Source organism: Loxodonta africana, chromosome 25, assembly GCF_030014295.1.
Source record: "Loxodonta africana isolate mLoxAfr1 chromosome 25, mLoxAfr1.hap2, whole genome shotgun sequence".
Lineage (NCBI taxonomy): Eukaryota > Metazoa > Chordata > Mammalia > Proboscidea > Elephantidae > Loxodonta > Loxodonta africana.
In genome coordinates, this window is record NC_087366.1 from 8531342 (window position 1) to 8552416 (window position 21075).

Sequence of the window (21075 nt, forward strand, 5' to 3'; positions counted from 1 at the left end):
GAAGGCAATTGGAAATTTGAATTTCAAATTAACAACTGTCTCTTTTAGAGATCTATGGGAATAGGTGGTAAAGCAACGATAAAATGTTTTCTGTAAATGTTGTTATTAAGTTAGACAGCACTCCAGTCTGGCATCTGCCTTGTGTAATTCTAAATCTGATCAAATATAGGTTGTATTTTGATTTACTATGCTACTTGAAATTAGGAGACTACAATCAACTATGAGCCTACCACCCGTGGAAACGAAGGTAAAAATGATGTTTTTAAAATTATGTCATTTACATTATTTTTATGCAAATGACATGTGCCTTCTGCATTTGTTTGCTGGCCATGCCCTCTCCCCAGGAGGTATCCTCAAAAGTGCCAGTATGCCAATTCTCTTCCTCCTGTTGCTGTAGAAAAAAAAAAAAATTAGCATAGTGCTCTTACAAAAATACCTTGGGGGAGGGCACAACCAGTAAACAAAAGCTGAAGGTGTGTGTTGTTTTCGTAAAAATACTATATTATTCATTTCTAGTGCTAATCATTGTTAGCGTGTTTAAAACCTGGAGGAAGATATATCTGATAAAATAACTAAAAATTAACTTTGTTCTTAAATAAGGCAGTAAAAAAAAAAAAAAAGGCAGTATGGCAATCTATTTGGTGAAGGATGCTTCCGTGAATAAGGTCATTAAAATCCCTTTTGTTAATAGCAACTCTCCTTTGTATTTAGAAAATGTGCTTCCTTCAAAAGGCTTAAAGTGCTTTTTTTTATATCTTTGTGCTGCTTTGAAGTAACACTGTGAAAAATGAAACAAATCTCCTTCTCTAAAAATGTCATTGCAAAAATAATTTTCTCTATGGGAATAAATGACCTAACATTGAATAAATAGCCAAAAAATCTATTGCCACTTTTGTCTGCCTCAAAGTTTATATTCAGATCAATGGTCCCACTGAACTTTGCACTGGTCTGAAGCCATTTGATGTATTTGATCAATTTGGAGTGCAACATTTTAAAAAGGAGCAGTCAATCATATCTAATTTACCCATCAGTGTATCCTCAGCACTTATTATATGTGCATAATGTATATTAGTATTTCAATAAGTGTTCAAGAGATAGATTAATAGCACATGGCAATAACATAAATATCATGAGAGAGGTACACATAAAATGTTTGGAAACTTATAGAAATTTCTTGGTTTTCTATTGCTATATAATGAATTACCACAAATTTAGCAGCTTAGCAAAATTCTCATTAATTATCTCACAGTTTCCGTGGGTCAGCGTTCTGGGTAGGGCTTTACTGGGTTCTCTGCTCAGTGTATCATCAGTCTAAAATCGAGACGTTGGCCTGGGCTGAAATTTTCACCTGAGTCTCCAGGTCCTGGTAAAATTCATTTCCTTGTGGCTGTCTGACTGAGGTCCTGCTTTCTTAACTGTTGGCCAGGGACTGCTCTTAACTACTAGGAACCACCAGATTTCCTTGCCACATGGCCCCCTTAGGTGGTTCAAACATGGTCTTCTTCCAAGCCAGTAGGAGTAAGTTTCTGTGACTTAGAATACCTCCCCACTCAATTAAAACTGAGACTTATGTAATCACAACATAATTATTGGAGTGACTATCCCATCACAATTAGCCATATGGTTCAGTGGTTAAGAGCTTGGCTGCTAATCAAAAGGCCGACAGTCCAAATCACCAGCCACTCCTTCAAAACCCTGCAGGGCAGTTCTACTCTGTCCAATAGGGTTGCTATGAGTCGAATTTGACTCAAAGGCAATGGGTTTATTTATTTATTTAATAACTTATTCATAGGAGTGACTAGCCTGTCATACACACAGGTTCTACCTTATATTCAAGGTTAGGTGGTTACACAAAGTGTGTGCTACAGGAGAGAATCTTGGGGGTCATCTTAGAATTCTGCCTACCAGAAGAAATGATACATACCCCCCAAAAAACCCAGGCCCATTGCAGTGGAGTCAATTTCGACCTATAGGACAGAGTAGAACTGTCCCGTAGAGTTTCCAAGGAGCGCCTGGTGGATTCAAACTGATGACTTCTGGTTAGCAGCTGTATACCCATACACCATATCTTAAATGGTGTGTGGGTATATGTGTGTGTATCTATCTCTCTATATATATTTATCTGTCTATGTCTATATCTGTATCTATGCCGTTATTAGGTACTGAGTCAATTTTCTGCTCATACAACCCCATGTGACAAAGTAGAACTTCCAAAGAGGCTGTAATCTTTAGAGGATCTGATTCCCAGGCCTTTCTCCTGCAAAGCCACTCAGTGTGTTAGAATTGTCAGCTTTTGGCTAGCAGCTGAGTGCTTAATTTTTGCATCAGCAGGGCTCCAATATGTGAGTGTACACATATATATACTCAGTAAGCAGCTGTTGTGCAATCCCTTCTGACTCATGGCAGCCACACATGTGTTAAAATAGAACTGTGCTCCATAAGCTTTTCAATGGCTGACTTTTTGGAAGTAGATTGCCAGGACTTTCTTCTGAGGAGCCCCCGGGTGGATTCAAACTTCCAACTTTTTGATTAGTGGCCAAGTGTATTAACCATTTGCACCAACCCAAGATTCAGCATGCTCAATAGGATTCAAGAAAATCTGACTTCTTTGTTAAGAAACACAGGATATTGTTTGTTGCTCTGATTTGAAGAGAACAAGATAGAAATCAGTTGAGAGACCCTGGGAAAGACTGTAATTCTGTAACTCTTTTATAATTTTATTCTAAGGTAAAGAAGCAACAGATGTTGGCCACACTATCGTGAATGAGAATGCAATTCCAATACTGTTCAAATAGGTAAACATGGGAGCTAGCCAATAAAGAAATGTGCGTTAGTTGCCATGGTTAAGAAACACTAATGGAAGTTTGGAGAGGTGTATAATCAGTAAAAATATAAAATTGACTTTGAATTGGTTGACAAATAAGATTGTGTAGAGAACTGTATTAGTGGTTGAAGCACTTAAAATTGATGAATATTTTCTAAAGCTGACGAATATATTAAGGAGGAAATACAAAGGATCACTAATTCTTCAAGTTCATGATTATAAAACAGGACTGTCTCTTCATCTACTTCAGAATGGAGAGTATATATTAGCTGGCATCATCAAAGAGAAAGTTTGTTGTAATTGTTGAGCCATTTCCTATAATAATTGCTTTTTTAGCCCTGAGGTTGGTTTTTAAAGCTTGAATTATGAATATTTCATATATTATTTTCACATTCCATGTGCATGCTTCATGCAAATTAACTTTTATATACCTTTACACTGACTTTTATACCATTGAAAGAAATTAAATTGTAGAATAAATCTGCTTAGGAAAATCTCTTTCAAAATATATTTCTTGGTCTATATTGTTAAAGTTCAAAAGAAGGCTTTAGCATTCCAAGTCATGGATCCTCTAATATAAGAAAACAAAAATCTAAAATATTTTATATTGCTTAGAATTGAAATGAAATACCAATATTTAAAATATTGGAATATAGCAGAAAAGCTCTCAAAATTTTCAGTAAATGAGGGTGTTTTTCATATCATGTACTGGCATATTTGACATTTTCCTCAGGGTGCTTGAAATTGAAGAACACATCCTGAGACAAAGACATTTAAATTCTGTAAATATCTGAAAATCTTCCATTTTTATTTCCAATAATATAGTCACATATTACAAGCAACAAAAATACATTAAACATCCAGAAACAAAAAAAATGTGCTTTTTTGCATGCTATGAGAAATAAACTATTATCTACTTTATCCGTGTACTTCAAAAAAAGCTTTGATGATGTATGAGAGAAATAAAGTTGTGAGTTTGTGTATTTTCTATTCATAAAATCTCAACTTCTTTCTAAAATTCACCAATGCAATCTTATGGTGCCCAGTCGCACTGCTGTCTTGTACACTAAAGAAGAATGAGGGAAAATTTGGGCTTCCCATACACCGTTTATTTTAAATTCACATTGTATCTTATTTTCAAAAGTCTGAAATCACATTACATGGGCTTTACTTCCTTTATCTAAACATCCTGATTCAATTTTCATATTAAAGTGTTTTTGAAAGTTACATTATGTACGGAATCAAAAACAGAAGTATTGTTGTTTATACTTGTACTCAGAAATTGTTTTTATTTCTTTTGTAGGCCAGACTTAAAGAGAACAAACCTCTAAAGAGAGAGGTTATAGATTTTAGAAGAATCTCAATAAATTATTATTTAGTTTAGAAAGATGAAAACAGAGATAAAATAACCAAGTCTATAAAATCACATTAGTATGAACAGAGGCTAGTTAACTGATTGCAAAATAAAAGAAAGGTCCCATTGATTCTTTTCAGGATTTCAGTTTTCAAAGAAGTAGAAGAAAGAATCATAATATACTAAGTAGTAAAACTGTCAAGTTTGTTGACTTGAAGGGCATAAAACAAAACATAAAACCAGGTTCAATAATGGTTAAGTAAAGGCTAAGATGCCAGTTACATACAATGTATTAAGACATATACAAAATTCTTTTCTGTTTGAGGAAGTTACATAGGAATTAATTCTCTGCTTCTCCCAGAAGATTCTCCCTTGGTATTTCTGTCGAAGTCTAAATTTCCTTCTGTCTGGTTTATTGTTTGTCAGTGATTTCTTATGCACCCTTGTTTTATGTAGCATAATTAGAGTTTTGGGGTTTTTTTTTTAAGAATATATTCATTTGCAAATGTACTATTGTGGTTTTATATTTGATACTTAAACTTTTTTTTTCTCTCACTAATGTCAAGTTTGGCTTGGATCATCACTTACCCTTTGAAAAGAGTTGAGCAAATAATCCATTTTATATCTTTGCCAAAGACTCAGCCATATAACATGAAAGGGAAAAATTAGACTCTTTGATGAAGACCTGCAATTTCAAACTTCAGTATACATTCACATTTTTTATAATATTAATTTTGACTGGTATTAGTCAAGCAGAATTTATTTTATAGATGTATTAGAATCTTGAAAGCAAGCAAATATCATTTTACACAAATAATGTATATCTTCTATGTTTGTTTGTGAACAAGGCCCTCCTTCTAGAAGGTATTTCCATAAATGCCGCTATGCCAGTTTTTTTTACATGTTGGTGTAAAAGAAAAAAAAAAAATGGCATAGTGCACTTACAAAAATACCTGGAAGGGGAGAGCACCCTTGTCAAACAAATGTAGAAGGTGCACATTATTTACATAAAAATATGGTACTAGGTACTTCTTTTATGTATGGGTATATGCAGCGTAATAAAATATTACAAGGAAGCAATGAGGCTTTTTATAAAACAAAAGCATAAATCAGCAGCTACAATTAAATCATAAAACAATTATTTAGCCAAAAATCTAAAAAATTAAGGTAGCTTCTATTTAAAAAAGAAATTTAAGGTATTAACTCATTTAATATACAGGTAGGCCCCAGGTTATGCATGGGATCCATTCCTGAACACATCTTTAAGCTGAATTTGTAGCTAAGTGGGACCAGGTGCATATGGTTCTTATTTAATCTTACTTCAGTGAAGGAAAAGGCTTGAAGCTTTTTCACACTGCACACGCAGCAAGTGAAGGTGATTGTGATGAAGGGTTTGTTATGAGTCGGTTCAGTCATTTCAAAGTGAGGGCAAATTTACCTAACATTAAAGGGCAATTACAAGTTTTCTGTAAGGTGGACATTCATAACCCAGGAACTTACTATGTAACGTATATCTTCAGTATAAAAGCAAAAACAGAGCTATTTAAATTTAGGATTTTACAACGAAGGATTTCTAAAAGTCAATTAAAAAAAAAATAAAAGTTAACATGCAATTTTATTTTGACACATATCATTAAACAACTAAGTGCTTCCAAAAATCTGGAAGTCTTTAATTAGGTACTGTTATGGATTGAACTGGGTCCCTCAGAAACGTGTGTCAACTTTGCTAGGCCATGATCCCCAGTATTGTGTGATTGTCCTTCATTTTGTGATCTGATGCAATTAAAAAAAAAAAAAAAAATCCTACGTGTTGTAAATCCTAACCTCTATGATGTTAATGAGACAGGATTGGAAGCAGTTATGATAATGCAGCAGGACACAATCTACAGGATTAGGTCATATCTTGAGTTAATCTCTTTTGAGATATAAAAGACAAACGTGACCAGAGAGGAGAGGGACCTCATTACCACCGAGCAAGAAGAGCCAGGAGCTGAGTGCCAGGTCTCTCTTTGCTACATCTACTATATGGTACTTTTTAAAAAACTACGATGTGATATTAGAGATTGTAGTTCAGATTATTATAATTTTCATTTTTCTATAATGTATCCTTTTATATCATCATAAGAACACAGCGAATTTTTATGCCATTAATGTAAATGAAAAGTTAAACTTCGGAATATTTAGGTAACTTTTCTGAGATACTATACCTGGAAAGCAGCAGAGCCAGGATTCAAATACAGTATGACACATTTTAAAGCCTTTAATTTTTGCTGAAATATGCTTCAAGACATTCCAAATTACCTAAAACAAACAACTGTATTTATTGTCCAATACTTTAAAGATATAATGTTACCATACATTTGACTAGTCAGAAAGAAAATAAACAAACTTTGTTTCCTCTGACTTCTTCCCTTTCATGTATTTCTAAGTTTTCTGTAAAATTATTTCCTGTTCTTAGGTCAATATCCCATATTAATTTTTAGCCATACTTATTTGGCTCTTTTCCTTCCTTCAGCATTAATTAAGAACTGCTTTGAAGAATATCAGGCAATCTACTTAGAAACATGGAGAGCAGAGACCATAAAAAGCGTTGTTGTTGTTAGGTACCGTCAAGTCGGTTCCGACTCATAGCGACCCTACGCACAACAGAACGAAACACTGCCCGATCCTGAGCCATCCTTACAATCCTTGTTATGCTTGAACTCATTATTGCAGCCACTATGTCAATCCATCTCATTGAGGGTCTTCCTCTTTTCCACTGACCCTGTACTCTGCCAAGCATGATGTCCTCCTCCAGGGACTGGACAACATGTCCTAAGTATGTGAGACACAGTCCCTCTGTCCTTGCTTCTAAGGAGCATTCTTGTTGTACTTCTTCTAAGACAGATTTGTTCATTCTTTTGGCAGTCCATGGTATATTTAATATTCTTCGCCAATACCACAATTCAAAGGCATCAATTCTTCTTCATCTTCCTTATTCATTGTCCAGCTTTCACATGCATATGATGCTATTGAAAATACCATGGCTTGGGTCAGGCGCACCTTAGCCTTCAAGGTGACATCTTTGCTCTTCAACACTTTAAAGGGGTCCTTTGCAGCAGATTTACCCAATGTAATGCATCTTTTGATTTCTTGACTGCTGCTTCCACGGCTATTGATTGTGGAGCATTAGAAATTATAAATCCTGAGCCCTTATTTTTAGAAATATGGAATATAGGGCTCCTTAACATGTATATGAATTTCTAAGGATCAGATATCCAGTTATGAAGCCAGGCATTGACTTCTCAAACCACCAATGCCATTCCTTTTGCATTCAGTGTTGTCTGTGCACTTTTACTTATGTGACTTATGGAGCCCAGGTGGTACAGTGGTGAAGCACTTTGTTGCTAATCGCAAGGTCGGTGGTTCCAACCAACCAGCTGCTCCATGGGAGAAAGATGTTATCAGCCCACTGGTGAAAAGATTACAGCCTTGGAAACCCTATGGGGTACTTCTACTCTGTCCCATAGGGTTGCTATGAGTTGGGATCCGCTAGATAGTAAGGGGTTTGGGTTTTGGTTTAAGTCATTTGTTTATTTTTTAAATTTGTTTTCTGTATTTTTCTACCTTATCATCCCACAGATTACAAGATCCTTGAAGTCAGGCATTAATATCATCAAAATCCGCTAGTAACTTTTTGAAAGCTCTCATTGGATATTTTATAATATAAACAAGAGATCGGGTACTTGTGAACTATATCACGAGTGGTGAAGCTAAATAACATATTTGTAGTTCTAGAGCAATATTTTTAAAATCAACTCATGCTTTTTCTGATGAGTCCATGATATTTCTGGAGAGACTACTACAGGAAAAGGAGCTATTAATTAGCCAAACAAAAATTAAAAATCACTTTCTTAGTTGATCTTTGACATGCACAATATTTTGTTTCTCATTCACAACAGAATTGGAAAATTGATTTAGCATTAAAGTCGATGATGCAATGTCTCAATGCTTTCTGTGCCAATATCAAGGAGCCCTGGGGGTGCAATGATTAACACTGGGTGCTAACTGAAAGGTCATCAGTTCCAACCCACCAGCAGCTCAGTGGGAGAAAAAAATCTAGAGATTTGGTCCTGTAAAGATTACCCCCCCAACAAAACCTAAACCTGTTGAAGTTGAGTCAATTCTGACTCGTAGCGACTCTATAGGACAGAGTAGAATGCGCAGGATTTCCAAGGCTGTAATCTTTATGGAAGCAGGCTGCCACATCCTTCTCCCACAGAAGAACAAACGAGTTGCAACCGCAGACTTTTGGGTTAGCAGTCCAGTGCTTTAACCACAGAGCCACCAGATCTCCTACTCTTTAAAGACTACAGCCTAGCAAACCCTTTGGGGCAGTTCTACTATATCCTATAGGGTAGTTATAAGTTGGAATGGACTTGACAGCACCCAACAACAACATCACAATATCATTCTGAAACAAGAAAATATGTCCATGTTTAATTTGATATCAGGAAAGATAATTAATAATCAGTAAAATAATTTAGTAGTAAAAAGAACATTAACTATATAAATGAAGAAATTCAGATGTTTATTGCTATGGTTGATCTAAAGTTTTTATATTTTACAGTTCAAATAAAATGGCATTTGCCAAAGTCAAATGTATACCATCTTTAAATACAGACATTTATAGACCATGCAACACATACCTGTAATTAAATATTTACCTAAAACAGATACATTTATATATGTACTAATACAATTATTATTTGAATAACATGATATTAAAAGACTCACCAAGACTTGGAAGGACATACCAATAGAGGAACACTTTTTGAATATGAGCCATGTGGCATATACCTGAGTCTTCAGGGCCGCGGTCTTCTCGCTTCTTTGTATCATCTCATTTCTAACTTCTACCCCAACTCTAAAAATCCAAACTGAAGCCAGGTGACTTCTGGGGTAAACTTCCTTGGTCATCACTCAAACCACTGACTGGCCCCCTATTTTAGTAGCAAGTGCAGGCGAGAAGATGCCCCATTCAGTCTCAACCTGGAGCTATGTATAATCTGGTCATGTCTTTGAGACCAGCAAAAGCATGCTACATACAACTGTGTAAGTCTATGCTCACTTAGCAATAAGCCCAAATGTAGGTGCCATTCTCATTCATCAGCCTGGGTCATGTTTAACTGGGAGTTAGCTGGAAATGAATGTGACTTCTCCCAAAGTTCCTGTTGGTGACTTATAAAAAAAAAAAAAAAAAAAAAACTAGTGGTAATAGATTTTTATTCTTGAGCCAGAGTAGTAACGAAGGAACAAATGTTCATATTCTCCCATTGTAAGAACTGGAGCATATTTACATTCTCTATGGTGGCACTGGGTGGTGCTGGGTTATGACTGAGAGTCTTCATCCTTGTGGCAAATGCTGTCTAAAAAATATATATATCTAACGATTATTTTGTTTACTTATAGAAAAAAATTCAAGCTAGATATTTGGTCAAACTTGAAAATTTTGCAAAAGCTTAACCTTTATTTAACTTATAAAACATTATTTCTTTACCGCCTTTTAGTCAATGTCATGAGTTTTTCTGATTCCGATTTGAGTGAGTTCAAATGAAAAGTTTTGCAGAATATATCAGCAGGTACTGTATGTACTGTTAGTATAAATATTTATGGTTTACATTTTTAAAGTACTTTTACGTAATGAATTTTATTTGAAAGGATGTACACATTCATTAACATAAACATTCTATATTTTAGAGGCCGATTTAAGAGTTTGCAATCAAAATGAGTGAAATTAAGTTTTTTTGTTTTTATAACCAAATGGCAACATCTGACTTTACATCTTGAAATTCATTGTAGGTAAATGAGCGTGATCGTCTTCGAAGATTTGTTGGTCTCTGGGGTCTTCCTTCTGTCAAGTCTAAATACATGTCAGATTTCAGAAAACGTGTGTAACTATCTTGTTCCATAAGCTGATATACTCTGCTTTGAGCAACATCAAAACTTTGAAGGGTGGGTTGGGTGATGCTCTTTGCAGTGATTTCTTTAGTGTGGAAATCAAGATTAACCTGAATGATGATAAAAAAAAAAAAAAAAACTTTAATTATAGTTAGTCTACTTAAGTAAACACCTTTGAGAAATCATCAAAACAGGACCAGTACAATGTTGGAAGTGGAATTATTGTGTTTCGGTTCTTTTTCTGTTATGGGTCTTGTTGTGGTGTGCTGTCCAGTTGATTCCAACTCACAGTGACCCAAAAGGACAGAGTAGAACTGCCCCATAGGTTTCTAAGGCTGTAATCTTTACAAAAGCAGATTGCCAGGTCTTTCTATAGTGGGGCGACTGATGGGTTGAAACCACTCACCTTTTTGTTAGCAGCCGAGAACTTAATCATCGTATCACTGGGGCTCCTTTTTATGGGTCTGAGGATCACTAATTGACTATGCACTGCCATTTGGCCTGATTTTTCCCTCCCCATGCTCATAGTCCTTCTCACTATCTAATTTAGAATAATGGAATATTATAATGAAAAGAAGGAGCTTTGGTTAAGTGCTTGACTGCTAACCAAAAGTTTGGCAGTTGGAGCTCACCCAGTGGCTCATCATGAGAAAGATCTGGAGATCTGCTTCCATAAAGATTACAACCTAGGAAACCCTCTGGGACAATTCCATTCTGTCACAGGGGGTTGTCATGAGTTGAAATCCACACAATGACACCTAAACAACAATAATAAAAGCAACATAATGAAAAACTGTCATAGAGATTATCACCTTCAACCGACTCATTTAAAAATTGGGAAATTGAACTTCACAGAGACTCTGGGGCATACTTGGAATTTCAGCATGAGGCTTTTGTTTTAACTCAGTGCTCTTTTCATTGTGTTATGATACTTTTCTACAAGCAAACGTGTGTTAAGTTACTAATATTCTCATAAAGATATAAAATCCTTTAATGCCTTACATCGAAGCACTGTTTTTGGCCTGATGGTGGTGAGTTTTCACGTAGGGGATCTTCCTTTTCCCTTGTGGGTAGCAGTGTACAACTATCTACCTTGTTTACCTGTGTATAACATTTGCCTTGGGAAGACAGAATAACACATTGAAACACAAAACAGATTGAAACCCTGAAATGGAAAATATCTCATTTGGTGTGAACAATATTCACATAGACAATGCTACCTGATGGGCAGTGCTAATTTATAGTCAAACAGAACTCCTAACAGTGACAGATTACAAGTTCCACCACCTCAATAAGGAGCCACTATTTATTGATCTCATAACCCACACATATAGGCTCACTATGAGTCAGAATCGACTACACCGCCGTGGGTATTTATTAAACATCTATTGTTGTAGTTAGGTGCCATTGAGTAGGTTCCAACTCACAGTGACCCATGTACAAAAGAACAAAACACTGCCTGGCCTATGCCGTCCTCACATCATTGTTACGCTTGAGCCCGTTGTTGCACTCACTGTGTCAATCCATCTCTTTTTCACTGGCCCCCTACCAAGCATGATGTCCTTCTCCACGAACTGATCCCCCCTGATAACATATCCGAAGTATGTGAGATGTAGTTTTGCCATCCTCGCTTCTAAGGGCATTCTGGCCGTACTTCTTCCAAGACAGATTTGTTCATTCTTTTGACAATCCATAGTATTCTTTGCCAATACCATAATTCAAAGGCACCAATTTTTCTTCTTTCTTCCTTAGTCATCGTCAGCTTTCTTATGCATATGATGCGATTGAAAAAACCATGGCTTGGGTCAGGCACACCTTAGTCCTCAAGAAGACATTTTTGCTTTTTAACACTTGAAAGAAGTTTTTTGCAGCAAATTTGCCCAATGCAATACGTCTTTTAATTTCTCAACTGCTACTTCTATGGGTGTTGATTGTGAATCCGAGTAATATGAAATCTTTGACAACTTCAATCACTTCTCCTTTTATCATGATATTACTTATTGGTCCAGTTGTGAGGATTTTTGTTTTCTTTATGTCTACGTGTAATCCATACTGAAGTCCGTAGTCTTTGATCTTCATCAGTAAGTGCTTCAAGTCCTCTTCACTTTCAGCAAGCAAGGTTGTGTCATTTGCATAATGCACGTTGTTAGTGAGTCTCCCTCCAATCCTGATGCCACATTTTTTTTTTTTTTATATAGTCAGGCTTCTTGGATTTTCTTAGCGTACAAACTGAATAAGTATGATGAAAGGATATAACCCTGACACACATCTTTCCTGACTTTAAACCACGCAGTATCCCGTTGTTCTGTTCAAACAATTGCCTTTCGATCTGTGTAGTTTCCTCATGAGCACAATCAATTGTTCTGGAATTCTCAGTCTTCTCTGTGTTATCTGTAATGTGTTAGGACTCACACAGTTTAATGCCTTTGCATAGTCAATAAAACACAGATAAACATCTTTCTGGTGTTCTCTGCTTTCCACCAGAACCCATCTGACATCAGCAACGATATCCCTGGTTCTATGTCCTTTTCTGAACCCAACTTGAACTTCTGGCAGTTCCCTGTCAATGTAGTGCTGCAGCCACTTTTGAATGATTTTCAGCAAAATTTTATTTGCATGTTATATTCATTATATTGTTTGATAATTTCCACATTCAGTTGGATCACCTTTCTTGGGAATAGGCAAAATATGGGTCTCTTCCATTTGGATGGCCAGGTAGCTGTCTTCCAAATTTCTTGGCATAGATGAGTGAGCACTCCCAGTGCTGCATCCTTTTGTTGAAACATCTCAATTTGTATTCTGTCAATTCCTGGAGACTTGTTTTTCGCCAATGCCTTTGGTGCAGATTGGACTTCTTCCTTCAGTACCATTAGTTCCTGATCAAATGCTACCTCCTGAAATGGTTGAATGTCCCTGAGTTCTGGTGCAGTGGCTCTGTGTATTCCTTCCATTTGCTTTTGATGCTTCCTGCATCGTTTAATATTTTCCCGTAGAATCCATCAGTATTGCAATTCAGGGCATGAATTTTTTCTTCAGTTCTTTGAGCTTGAGTAATGCTGAGCATGTTCTTCTCTTTTGGTTTCCTACCTCCAGGTCTTTGCAGATGTCATTATGATACTTTAGTTTGTCTTCTAGAGCCACCCTTTGAAATCTTCTGTTCAGCTCTTTTACGTCATCATTTCTTCCTTTTGCTTTAGCTACTCAAAGTTCAAAAGCAAGTTTCAGAGTCTCTTCTGACATCAATTTTGGTCTTATTTGTCTTTCCTTTCTTTTTAATGACCTCTTACTTTCTTCATGTATGATGTCCTTGATGTCATTTCATAACTTGTCTAGTCTTCAGTCATTAGAGTTCAACATGTCAAGCCTATTCTTGAGATGGTCTCTAAATTCAGGTTGAATATACTCAAGGTTATACCTTGGCTCTCATGAACGTGTTCTAACTTTCTTCAGTTTCAACTTGAACTTGCATATGAGCAACTGATGGTCTCTTTCCCAGTTGGCCTCTGCCCTTGTTCTCACTGATGATATTGAGCTTTTCCGTTGTCTCTTTCCAGATGTGGTCAATTTGATTCCTGTGTATTCCATCTGGTAAGGTCTACTTGTATAGTCATGATTTGTGTTGTTTAAAAAAAGGTATTTGCAATGAAAAAGTTGTTGGTCTTGCAAAATTCTATCATGCAATCTCCTGCTTCGTTTCTATCACCAAGGCCATATTTTCCAACTACAGATGCTTCTTCTTTGTTTCCAACTTTTGCATTTCAATTACCAATAATTATCAATGCACCCCGATTGCATGTTCGATCAATTTCAGACTGCAGAAGTTGGTAAAAATCTTCAATTTCTTCAGCTTTGACCTCAGTGGTTGGTGCATAAATTTGAATAATAGTCATATTAACTGGTCTTCCTTGTATGCATATGGATATTATCCTATCACTGACTGTGTTCCACTTCAGGATAGATAGTGAAATGTTTGTTTTGACAATCAATGCAACACCATTTCTCTTCAAGTTGTCATTCCAGGCATAGTATACTACATTACTGTCTGATTCAAAATGCCCAATACCAGTCCATTTCAGCTCACTAATGCCTCAAATATCAGCGTTTATGCTTTCCATTTCACTTTTGACAATTTCCAGTTTTCCTGGACAAACTGAGAAATGCATGGGGGGAACACCTATTAGGAGCTTTTAAATACTAGTATTTTGATTGGCAGTTTACTTTTATTTATTTATTTTTAATTATATTTTACATGATGGTTTATAGAGAAGAATCGCTTCTTATTACACAATTAATAAGCATACTGTTTTTGGGCATTGGTTGCCAAGCTGGTGACATGTCAACACTTTCCCCTTCTCAATCTTAGGTTCCCCATTACCAGCTTTTCTGTCCCCTCCTGCCTTCTTGTCCTTGTCCCTGGGCTGTTGTGCCCATTTAATCTCATATTCATGGTTGAACTACATGTATTATTGTTTCTTTTATGGGCTTGTCTAATCTTTGGCTGAAGGGTGAACCTGAGGAGAGAACTCAGTACTGAGTTAAAAGGGTTTCCAGGGGTTTCTCTAGTCTCTCCCAGACCAGTAAGTCTGGTCCTTTTTTGTGAGTTTGAATTTTTTTCTACTTTTTTCTCCAGCTCTATCTGGGACGCTCTATTGTGATCCCTGTCAGAGCAGTCAGTGGTAGTAGCTAGGCACCATCTATTTATTTGTGCTGGATTCAGTCTGGTTGAGGTTGTGGTAGTTTGGGGCCATTAGTCTTTTAGACTAATCTTTCCCTTGTGTCTTTGGTTTTCTTCATTCACTCTTGCTCTAGATGGGGTGAGACCAGTGGAGTATCTCAGATGGCCACTGACAAACTTTTAAGACCTTAGACATAACTTACTAAAGTAGGATGTGGAATATTTTCTTTACAAATTTTGTTATGCCAATTGAGCTAAGTGTCCCCCAAAGCCATGGTCCCCAGCCTTCAGCCCAGTAATTCAGTCTCTCAGGGAGTTGGATGTGTCTATGAAGCTTCTGTGACTTTGCCTTGTCCGAGTCATGCAGACTTTCCCAGTGTCGTGTACTATCTTACCCTTCACCAAAGTTACCACTTATCTATTGTCTAGTTAGTGTTTTGCCCTCCCCACACCTCCTCTCCCTCATAACCATCAAAGATTGTTTCTGTGTGTAAACCTTTCCATGAGTTTTTATAATAGTGGTCTCATTTAGTATTTGTCCTTTTGTGATTGACTTATTTCGCTCAGCATAATGCGCTCCAGATTCATCCATGCTGTGAGACGTTTTGCATTTATCATTGTTCTTTATCTTTGTGTAGTATTCCACTGTGTGCATGTACCATAATAGTTTATCTGTTCATCTGTTGATGGGCACTTAGATTGTTTCCATCTTTTTGCTATTGTGAATAATGCTGCAATGAATATGGGTGTGCATATGTCTATTCATGTGATAGCTGTTATTTCTCTAGGATATATTCCTGGGAGTGGCATTGTTGAATCACAATGTATTTCTTTATCCAGCTTTTTTAGGAAGCACCATAACACTTTTGAAAATGGTTGTACCATTCTGCATTCCCACCAGCAGTGTGTAAGAGTTCCAGTGTCCTCGAAGCCTCTGCAACATTTATTTATTTATTTTTTTGTTTTGTTTGATTCGTGTCAGCAATGTCAGGGTGAGATGATATCTCATTGTAGTTTTGATTTACATTTCTCTAATGGCTAACAATCACGAACTTTTCCTCATGTGTCTGTTAACTGCCTGAATGTCTTCTTTGATGAAGTGTCTCCTCACACCCCTTGCCTATTTTTTAAATTGGATTATTTGTCTTTTAGTTGTAGAGGTGTTGGATTTTCCTATAGATTTTAGAGATTAGGCCTTTGCAGATATGTCATAGCCAAATTTTTTTTCCTAGCCTGTAGGTTTTTTTTTACTCTTTTGTTGAAATCTTTTGATGAGCATAAGTATTTAATTTTTAGAAGATCCCAGTTGTCTAGCTTATCATCTGGTATTTGTGTATTGTTAGTTATGGTTGGTATCCTATTTATGCCTTTTATTAGGACCTCCAGCATTGACCCTATTTTTCCTTCTAAGACCTTTATAGTTTTTAGTTTTATATTTAGATATTTGATCCTCTTTGAATTAGTTTTGTGTATGGTGTGAGGTATGGATCCTGTTTCATTTTTTTTACAGATGGTCATCCAGCTTTGCCAGCACCATTTTTTAAAAAGACTGGTTTTCCCCCATTTAATGGACTCGGGCCTTTGTTGAAGGCCAGATAGGCAGATAGTTTTAATCTACACTGAATTACATTAAAGATAGTATCTTTAATCATTTTAAGAAATCAATAAGGATGGTATTTTTATTCATTTATATATGTAGAAAAAAGCTTGCCCTCACTAGCTAGTTAACGGAGACTTTTTTTTTCTTCAGTATAACTTGCTTCCTCCTACAACATTAAGTATATGTTCAACGCAAAAACATTTTAGATCAGTAGTGACTTTTCCCAGGCCTCAGTTAATACATGTGTAAAAAGTCTTAACAATCATAAACCACAATAGAAAAACAGAAATTCTATTTAATTAATATCTGATGATAAAAGCCAATTAAAAACAAACAAACATGGAAACCATTCCAACTCATAGTGGGATCCTATAGGACAGAGTAAAGCTGCCCTATAGGGTTTGGAGCTCTGGTGGGACAATGGTTAAACGTTCAGCTGCTGACCAAAAGTTCGACAATTTGAACCCACCAGCTGCTCCTTGGAAACCCTATCGGGCAGTTCTACTCCATCCTATGGGGTCCTATGAGTCAGAATCCACTGGATGACAATTCTTTTTTTTTCTTCTTATAGGGTTTCCGAGGAGTGGCTGATGGATTTGAACTGCTGACCTTTTGTTTAGCAGCTGAGTTCTTATCCACTGTGTACCACCCGGGCTATAATAGGCTAGTCAAGTAAAATTTGCTAGTTTTATAGCCATTTTAGTAATCACATCACAAAATTATCTTTGGGCTTACAGTCAAAGAAAACCACAATTTTGTTTTTCACTTGAACCATTACCAAATTTTGTTTACCTTATCTATAACCCATTGCCGTTAAGGCGATTCTGACTCAGAGAAACCCTAGAGCACAGAATACAAGAGCCCCATAGGGTTTCCAAGGCTTTAAATCTTTACAGAAGCAGACTGCCACATCCTTCTCCCTCGAGCGGCTGATGGGTTTCAACTGCCAAACTTTCTATTAGTAGCAGAACCATTAACCACTGTATCACCAGGGTTCCTTACTTTATCTATATGTTATGAAACTTCTTCACTCTGTCTTACTGTAAAGGAATAAAACTTTGGGGGCAAATAAAACTTGGTATAGGTAGATGAGCATAAAGTTAATGATACAAACTTGTTGATTTCACTTGCCTTCATTGGGTATAGAAAACTTTGTTCCTCTGAGAGGTTGCTTGTGCTAAAGTGATTAATCAAGACAAATGAATCAATCTAAATGTTGCAATTAAATGTATTCACTCTTATTCTAGAATGAAAATAACTCTGAGGAATGGGTTCAGACCTACCTTTCCTCTAATGATAACATCTTACAATAGATCCTGTTTGTATATAGAAATCTATGTAAATAGCTACGATTGCTTCAAGATGGTTCTGACCTTTGGGATGGAATGTATGAGATTCCAATTTTATGAAGGCAGATTCTCTAAAAAAATTTTCAAACAGTTTGTACATTTTCATATTCATCTTACTATACCTCTTGTGGAGCATCATTCTGTATAAATTTCTCATATATGGCTTTTGCTTTAAGGGTAATTTGTTGAGGTTCCTTGCTTTTCTTGAATTCTTCACAGGCTATCCAAAATTCAATGTTTTCCTCACTGAATTCAGTTTTAAGAAACCTGGTAAAAGCCTCCAGTCCATCTACCAAAAAAAAAAAGTATATATTTTAACTATGAAATATTAATGATGGAAAAGTTTATTACTTAATATTAAACTGCAAATATTAACAGAATGGCCACATCTTCCCTCTAATCCAGCATGATAACATACAACTTGCACAGTATATACATGAGGAACTTCATCTAAATTGGCTGTAATCTTCACAATCGTGGAATGCAAAATTGTCATCACTGTTGGAATGAGGCTGGTATCCCACTTAGACCTGGGTGAAAGAGACCCTACTCTGAACCTCGTTCTGGGTCTCCTTAGCTGTACCCCTCCAAAAAGGAGGATGGTTCCTCAAAGCCAAAAAGACATCCTACCTGGAGATCATGACCCCATCTCTAGACCATGTTTCAGGTAGTCAGGACCCTGGAATTCACTTCTCCATAGCTCCATGTTCCCAGGGTTTGCATAGTCTTCTTCCTCAAGAACATCCACCAAGGATACACTGCCCACCAGTAGGCATACCCTTAGGTCCAAGGAGTATAAACAGTCCTTGCATTTGCAGGCAGAGATGTCCTTCCAAACGAGCATGGAGGCCTTCCACAGTGTGGAACCAAACCATGAGTACAAAGACAAATCCAGTGTGCAATTACACTGGAAACACGAGGCGCCACATTGTAAATTTTGGGGCAAATAATGTTAGGAAAAAATACTTACCCAGGAGTGGCACTTGCTGAGAAGTTTTCGATGACTGAGTGGTGTGCTTACGATTGTCATGTCTAGGTTTAAAATTTGTCTGAGGTTTTAAATGTTCTTGAGCTTCCTAGAAAACTTAATTGCATACAAATGGGTCACAATAACCTGGCATCTGTCTTCTAAATATCTCGCTACTCTATAGCGCAAATCTATCATCTTTTGTGAATCTTCGTCACTGTGATGCCTATTTTTTTCCCTTTTTACTCTATTTAACAGTATATGTGAAATTTACTCTATCTCACAGTATGTGAGCTGGCCATCATTTACCCACCTCTTTCTCACTAAACAAAAAGAGTTCTTTAGTTTTCCTAAAAAAAAAAAAAAAAAAGGTATGGAACTGTGATGGTTTTAGAATTTTAAATTCATACCTGAACTTCCAAGTGGTTTCCACATATCTTCGTCAAAGCAAAAGGATAGAATATGTATTTTAAGAGTTTGTTAGCTTGAATTATAACTTCCAAGTATTTACACAGGAAACCCTGGTGGTGTAGTGGTTAAGAGCTGTGGCTGCTAATCAAAAGTTTGGCAGAATTTAGACATATAGTATGGATCTTGCATTTTTACTTTTTTTTCTAAGACCCATAGGTGTTAGAAGCAAGTATCAAGCCTTATGGACAACTGCCTGGGTTCAGATTCATGTTCTGGTAGTTACTGTGTGGCCTTAAGTGAATTAATTATTTTTCCGTTCTGTGCCTCAGTTTCCCAACATGTAAAATTAAGGTAGTAATGACACCTACATCATAGGATTATTTACAGAATTGAGCATGCTAAGATATGCAAAGCATTCAGAATAGTGACGGGCACAGAATAAGTACTGTATACGATAAGTATTTCAGTGATGGTGATGGTGATGATTATCAGTTATTTAAGCCTCACTAGTTTTTTGTTTTTTTTTAGTTTTTTTTAAGGTAAAAGTTAGCCTGTTGCTGACATGTGACCCCATTAGTTACAGAGTAGAACTGCTGTACAGGATTTTCTTGGCTCCTGTAAAGACTGAAGCAAATTACCAGGGCTATCTTTCTCATTGCCCTTGAGTGAGTTCAAACTGCCTATCTTTAGGTTAGTAGCCAAGAGCAAACCATTTGCACCAACCAGAGACTTTCAGGAAAAGGTTGCATAGTTAAAAAAAAAAATGTTCGCAGAGTTACAATTCAACCCCAAAATAATCTTACTTCAAAACTAGTGTTCTTTTAACTGTTTTTTATACTCTACTTTTTTGGGGGGAGGGGGGAACTTATAAGCATTTTTTTAATTAAACTTTTTAATTTTGTGATAATTGTAGATTTACATGCAGTTGTCTGAAATAATACAGAAAGAGACTATGTTGCCTTTATCCTGTTTCCACTAATGGCATCTATAGTACATTATGATTGTTGTTGTTATTAGGTACCATTGAGTTCACGCTGACATATAGTGACCTTATGTGACAGAGTAGAACTGCCCCATAGGGTTTTCTTGCCTGTAACCTTTACAGAAGCAGATCACAGGGTATTTCTCCTGCAGAGCAGCTGGGTGAGTTCAAACTGCCAACCTTTCAGTTAGCAGTTGAGCTCTTAACCGTTTTTGCCACCAGCGCTCCTGAAATTATGACTAGGATATTGAAATTGATAGTCAAGATACAAAACAATACTGGGGAGAAATAGGGAATTAAGTCTACTCTATCCTCCTCGAAACAAAAATTCTGATGCTCCACTCTTTAATACATAAAATATATACATTTATTTAATACATAAAATATTTTATGTGTTTAATAACCATAGATAGAGTCTCTGTTAATTCTCCCTGTTAATTACTGTGCCAAGCACTGGGCCACAAGGTGTGTAATATAGTCCCTCTCTTCCTGAAGCTCTGAGAGTCTACAAAAAGATTCAACAAAATAATTTTGATATCATGGGAAATGTGTTAGAACATAAAAAGGAGTGCCTTGTTGAAACACCGATGTAAGGAAAATTTGCTCCCCTCGGATTCCTCAGACTAATGTTCTTGAGGAAACCACTTTTGATTTAAGTTTGAATTGCCTTTAAATGATTTTTAGCTATTTTTCTCTAGTCTTGGACTCCATTTCTAGTTATGGCTTTTAGTTGTCTCTTACCCACCCACAGGTGAATTATTGCACGAAGGCCATGAGTCCTGTCTGGATCTCTCACTTTCCAGTGTTTGGTGTACGGACCACCTTTTACTTGAAATACTCTTCTCCTCACGTTTCTAGGAGGCCTTATCTCATAGGTCACAGTGGCTGATCACTTCTCTGACTTATCTTTCCCTGTTCCCGAGTTAGTTGTTAAGTTCACTGGGGTTCTGTTTTTTACACACTTCTTTTCTTT

At 36.5% G+C, this 21075-nt stretch overlaps 1 protein-coding gene and 1 long non-coding RNA gene across 5 annotated transcripts in view; both read right to left on the reverse strand.

The window, feature by feature from the left end:
• LOC111750918 (uncharacterized) overlaps window positions 1-21075 on the reverse strand; it is a 463388-nt gene that overhangs the window by 146308 nt on the left and 296005 nt on the right. The window lies entirely within an intron of this gene.
• The window catches only part of RGS18 (regulator of G protein signaling 18), a 57348-nt gene continuing 36925 nt past the window's right edge, over window positions 653-21075 (reverse strand). For 2 of the 4 annotated variants that reach the window (XM_023549180.2, XM_023549181.2), the window contains exons 5-6: window positions 17865-18031; window positions 654-10228 (exon numbers count right to left, since the gene is read on the reverse strand). In XM_023549180.2, coding sequence (XP_023404948.1) covers window positions 9971-10228; window positions 17865-18031 — 425 coding nt within the window. In that variant the 3' untranslated portion in view covers window positions 654-9970. Of the gene's footprint in view, window positions 10229-17864; window positions 18032-21075 lie in introns of all 4 variants that reach the window. The other 2 variants (XM_023549178.2, XM_003410834.4) reach the window with 2 other exon arrangements.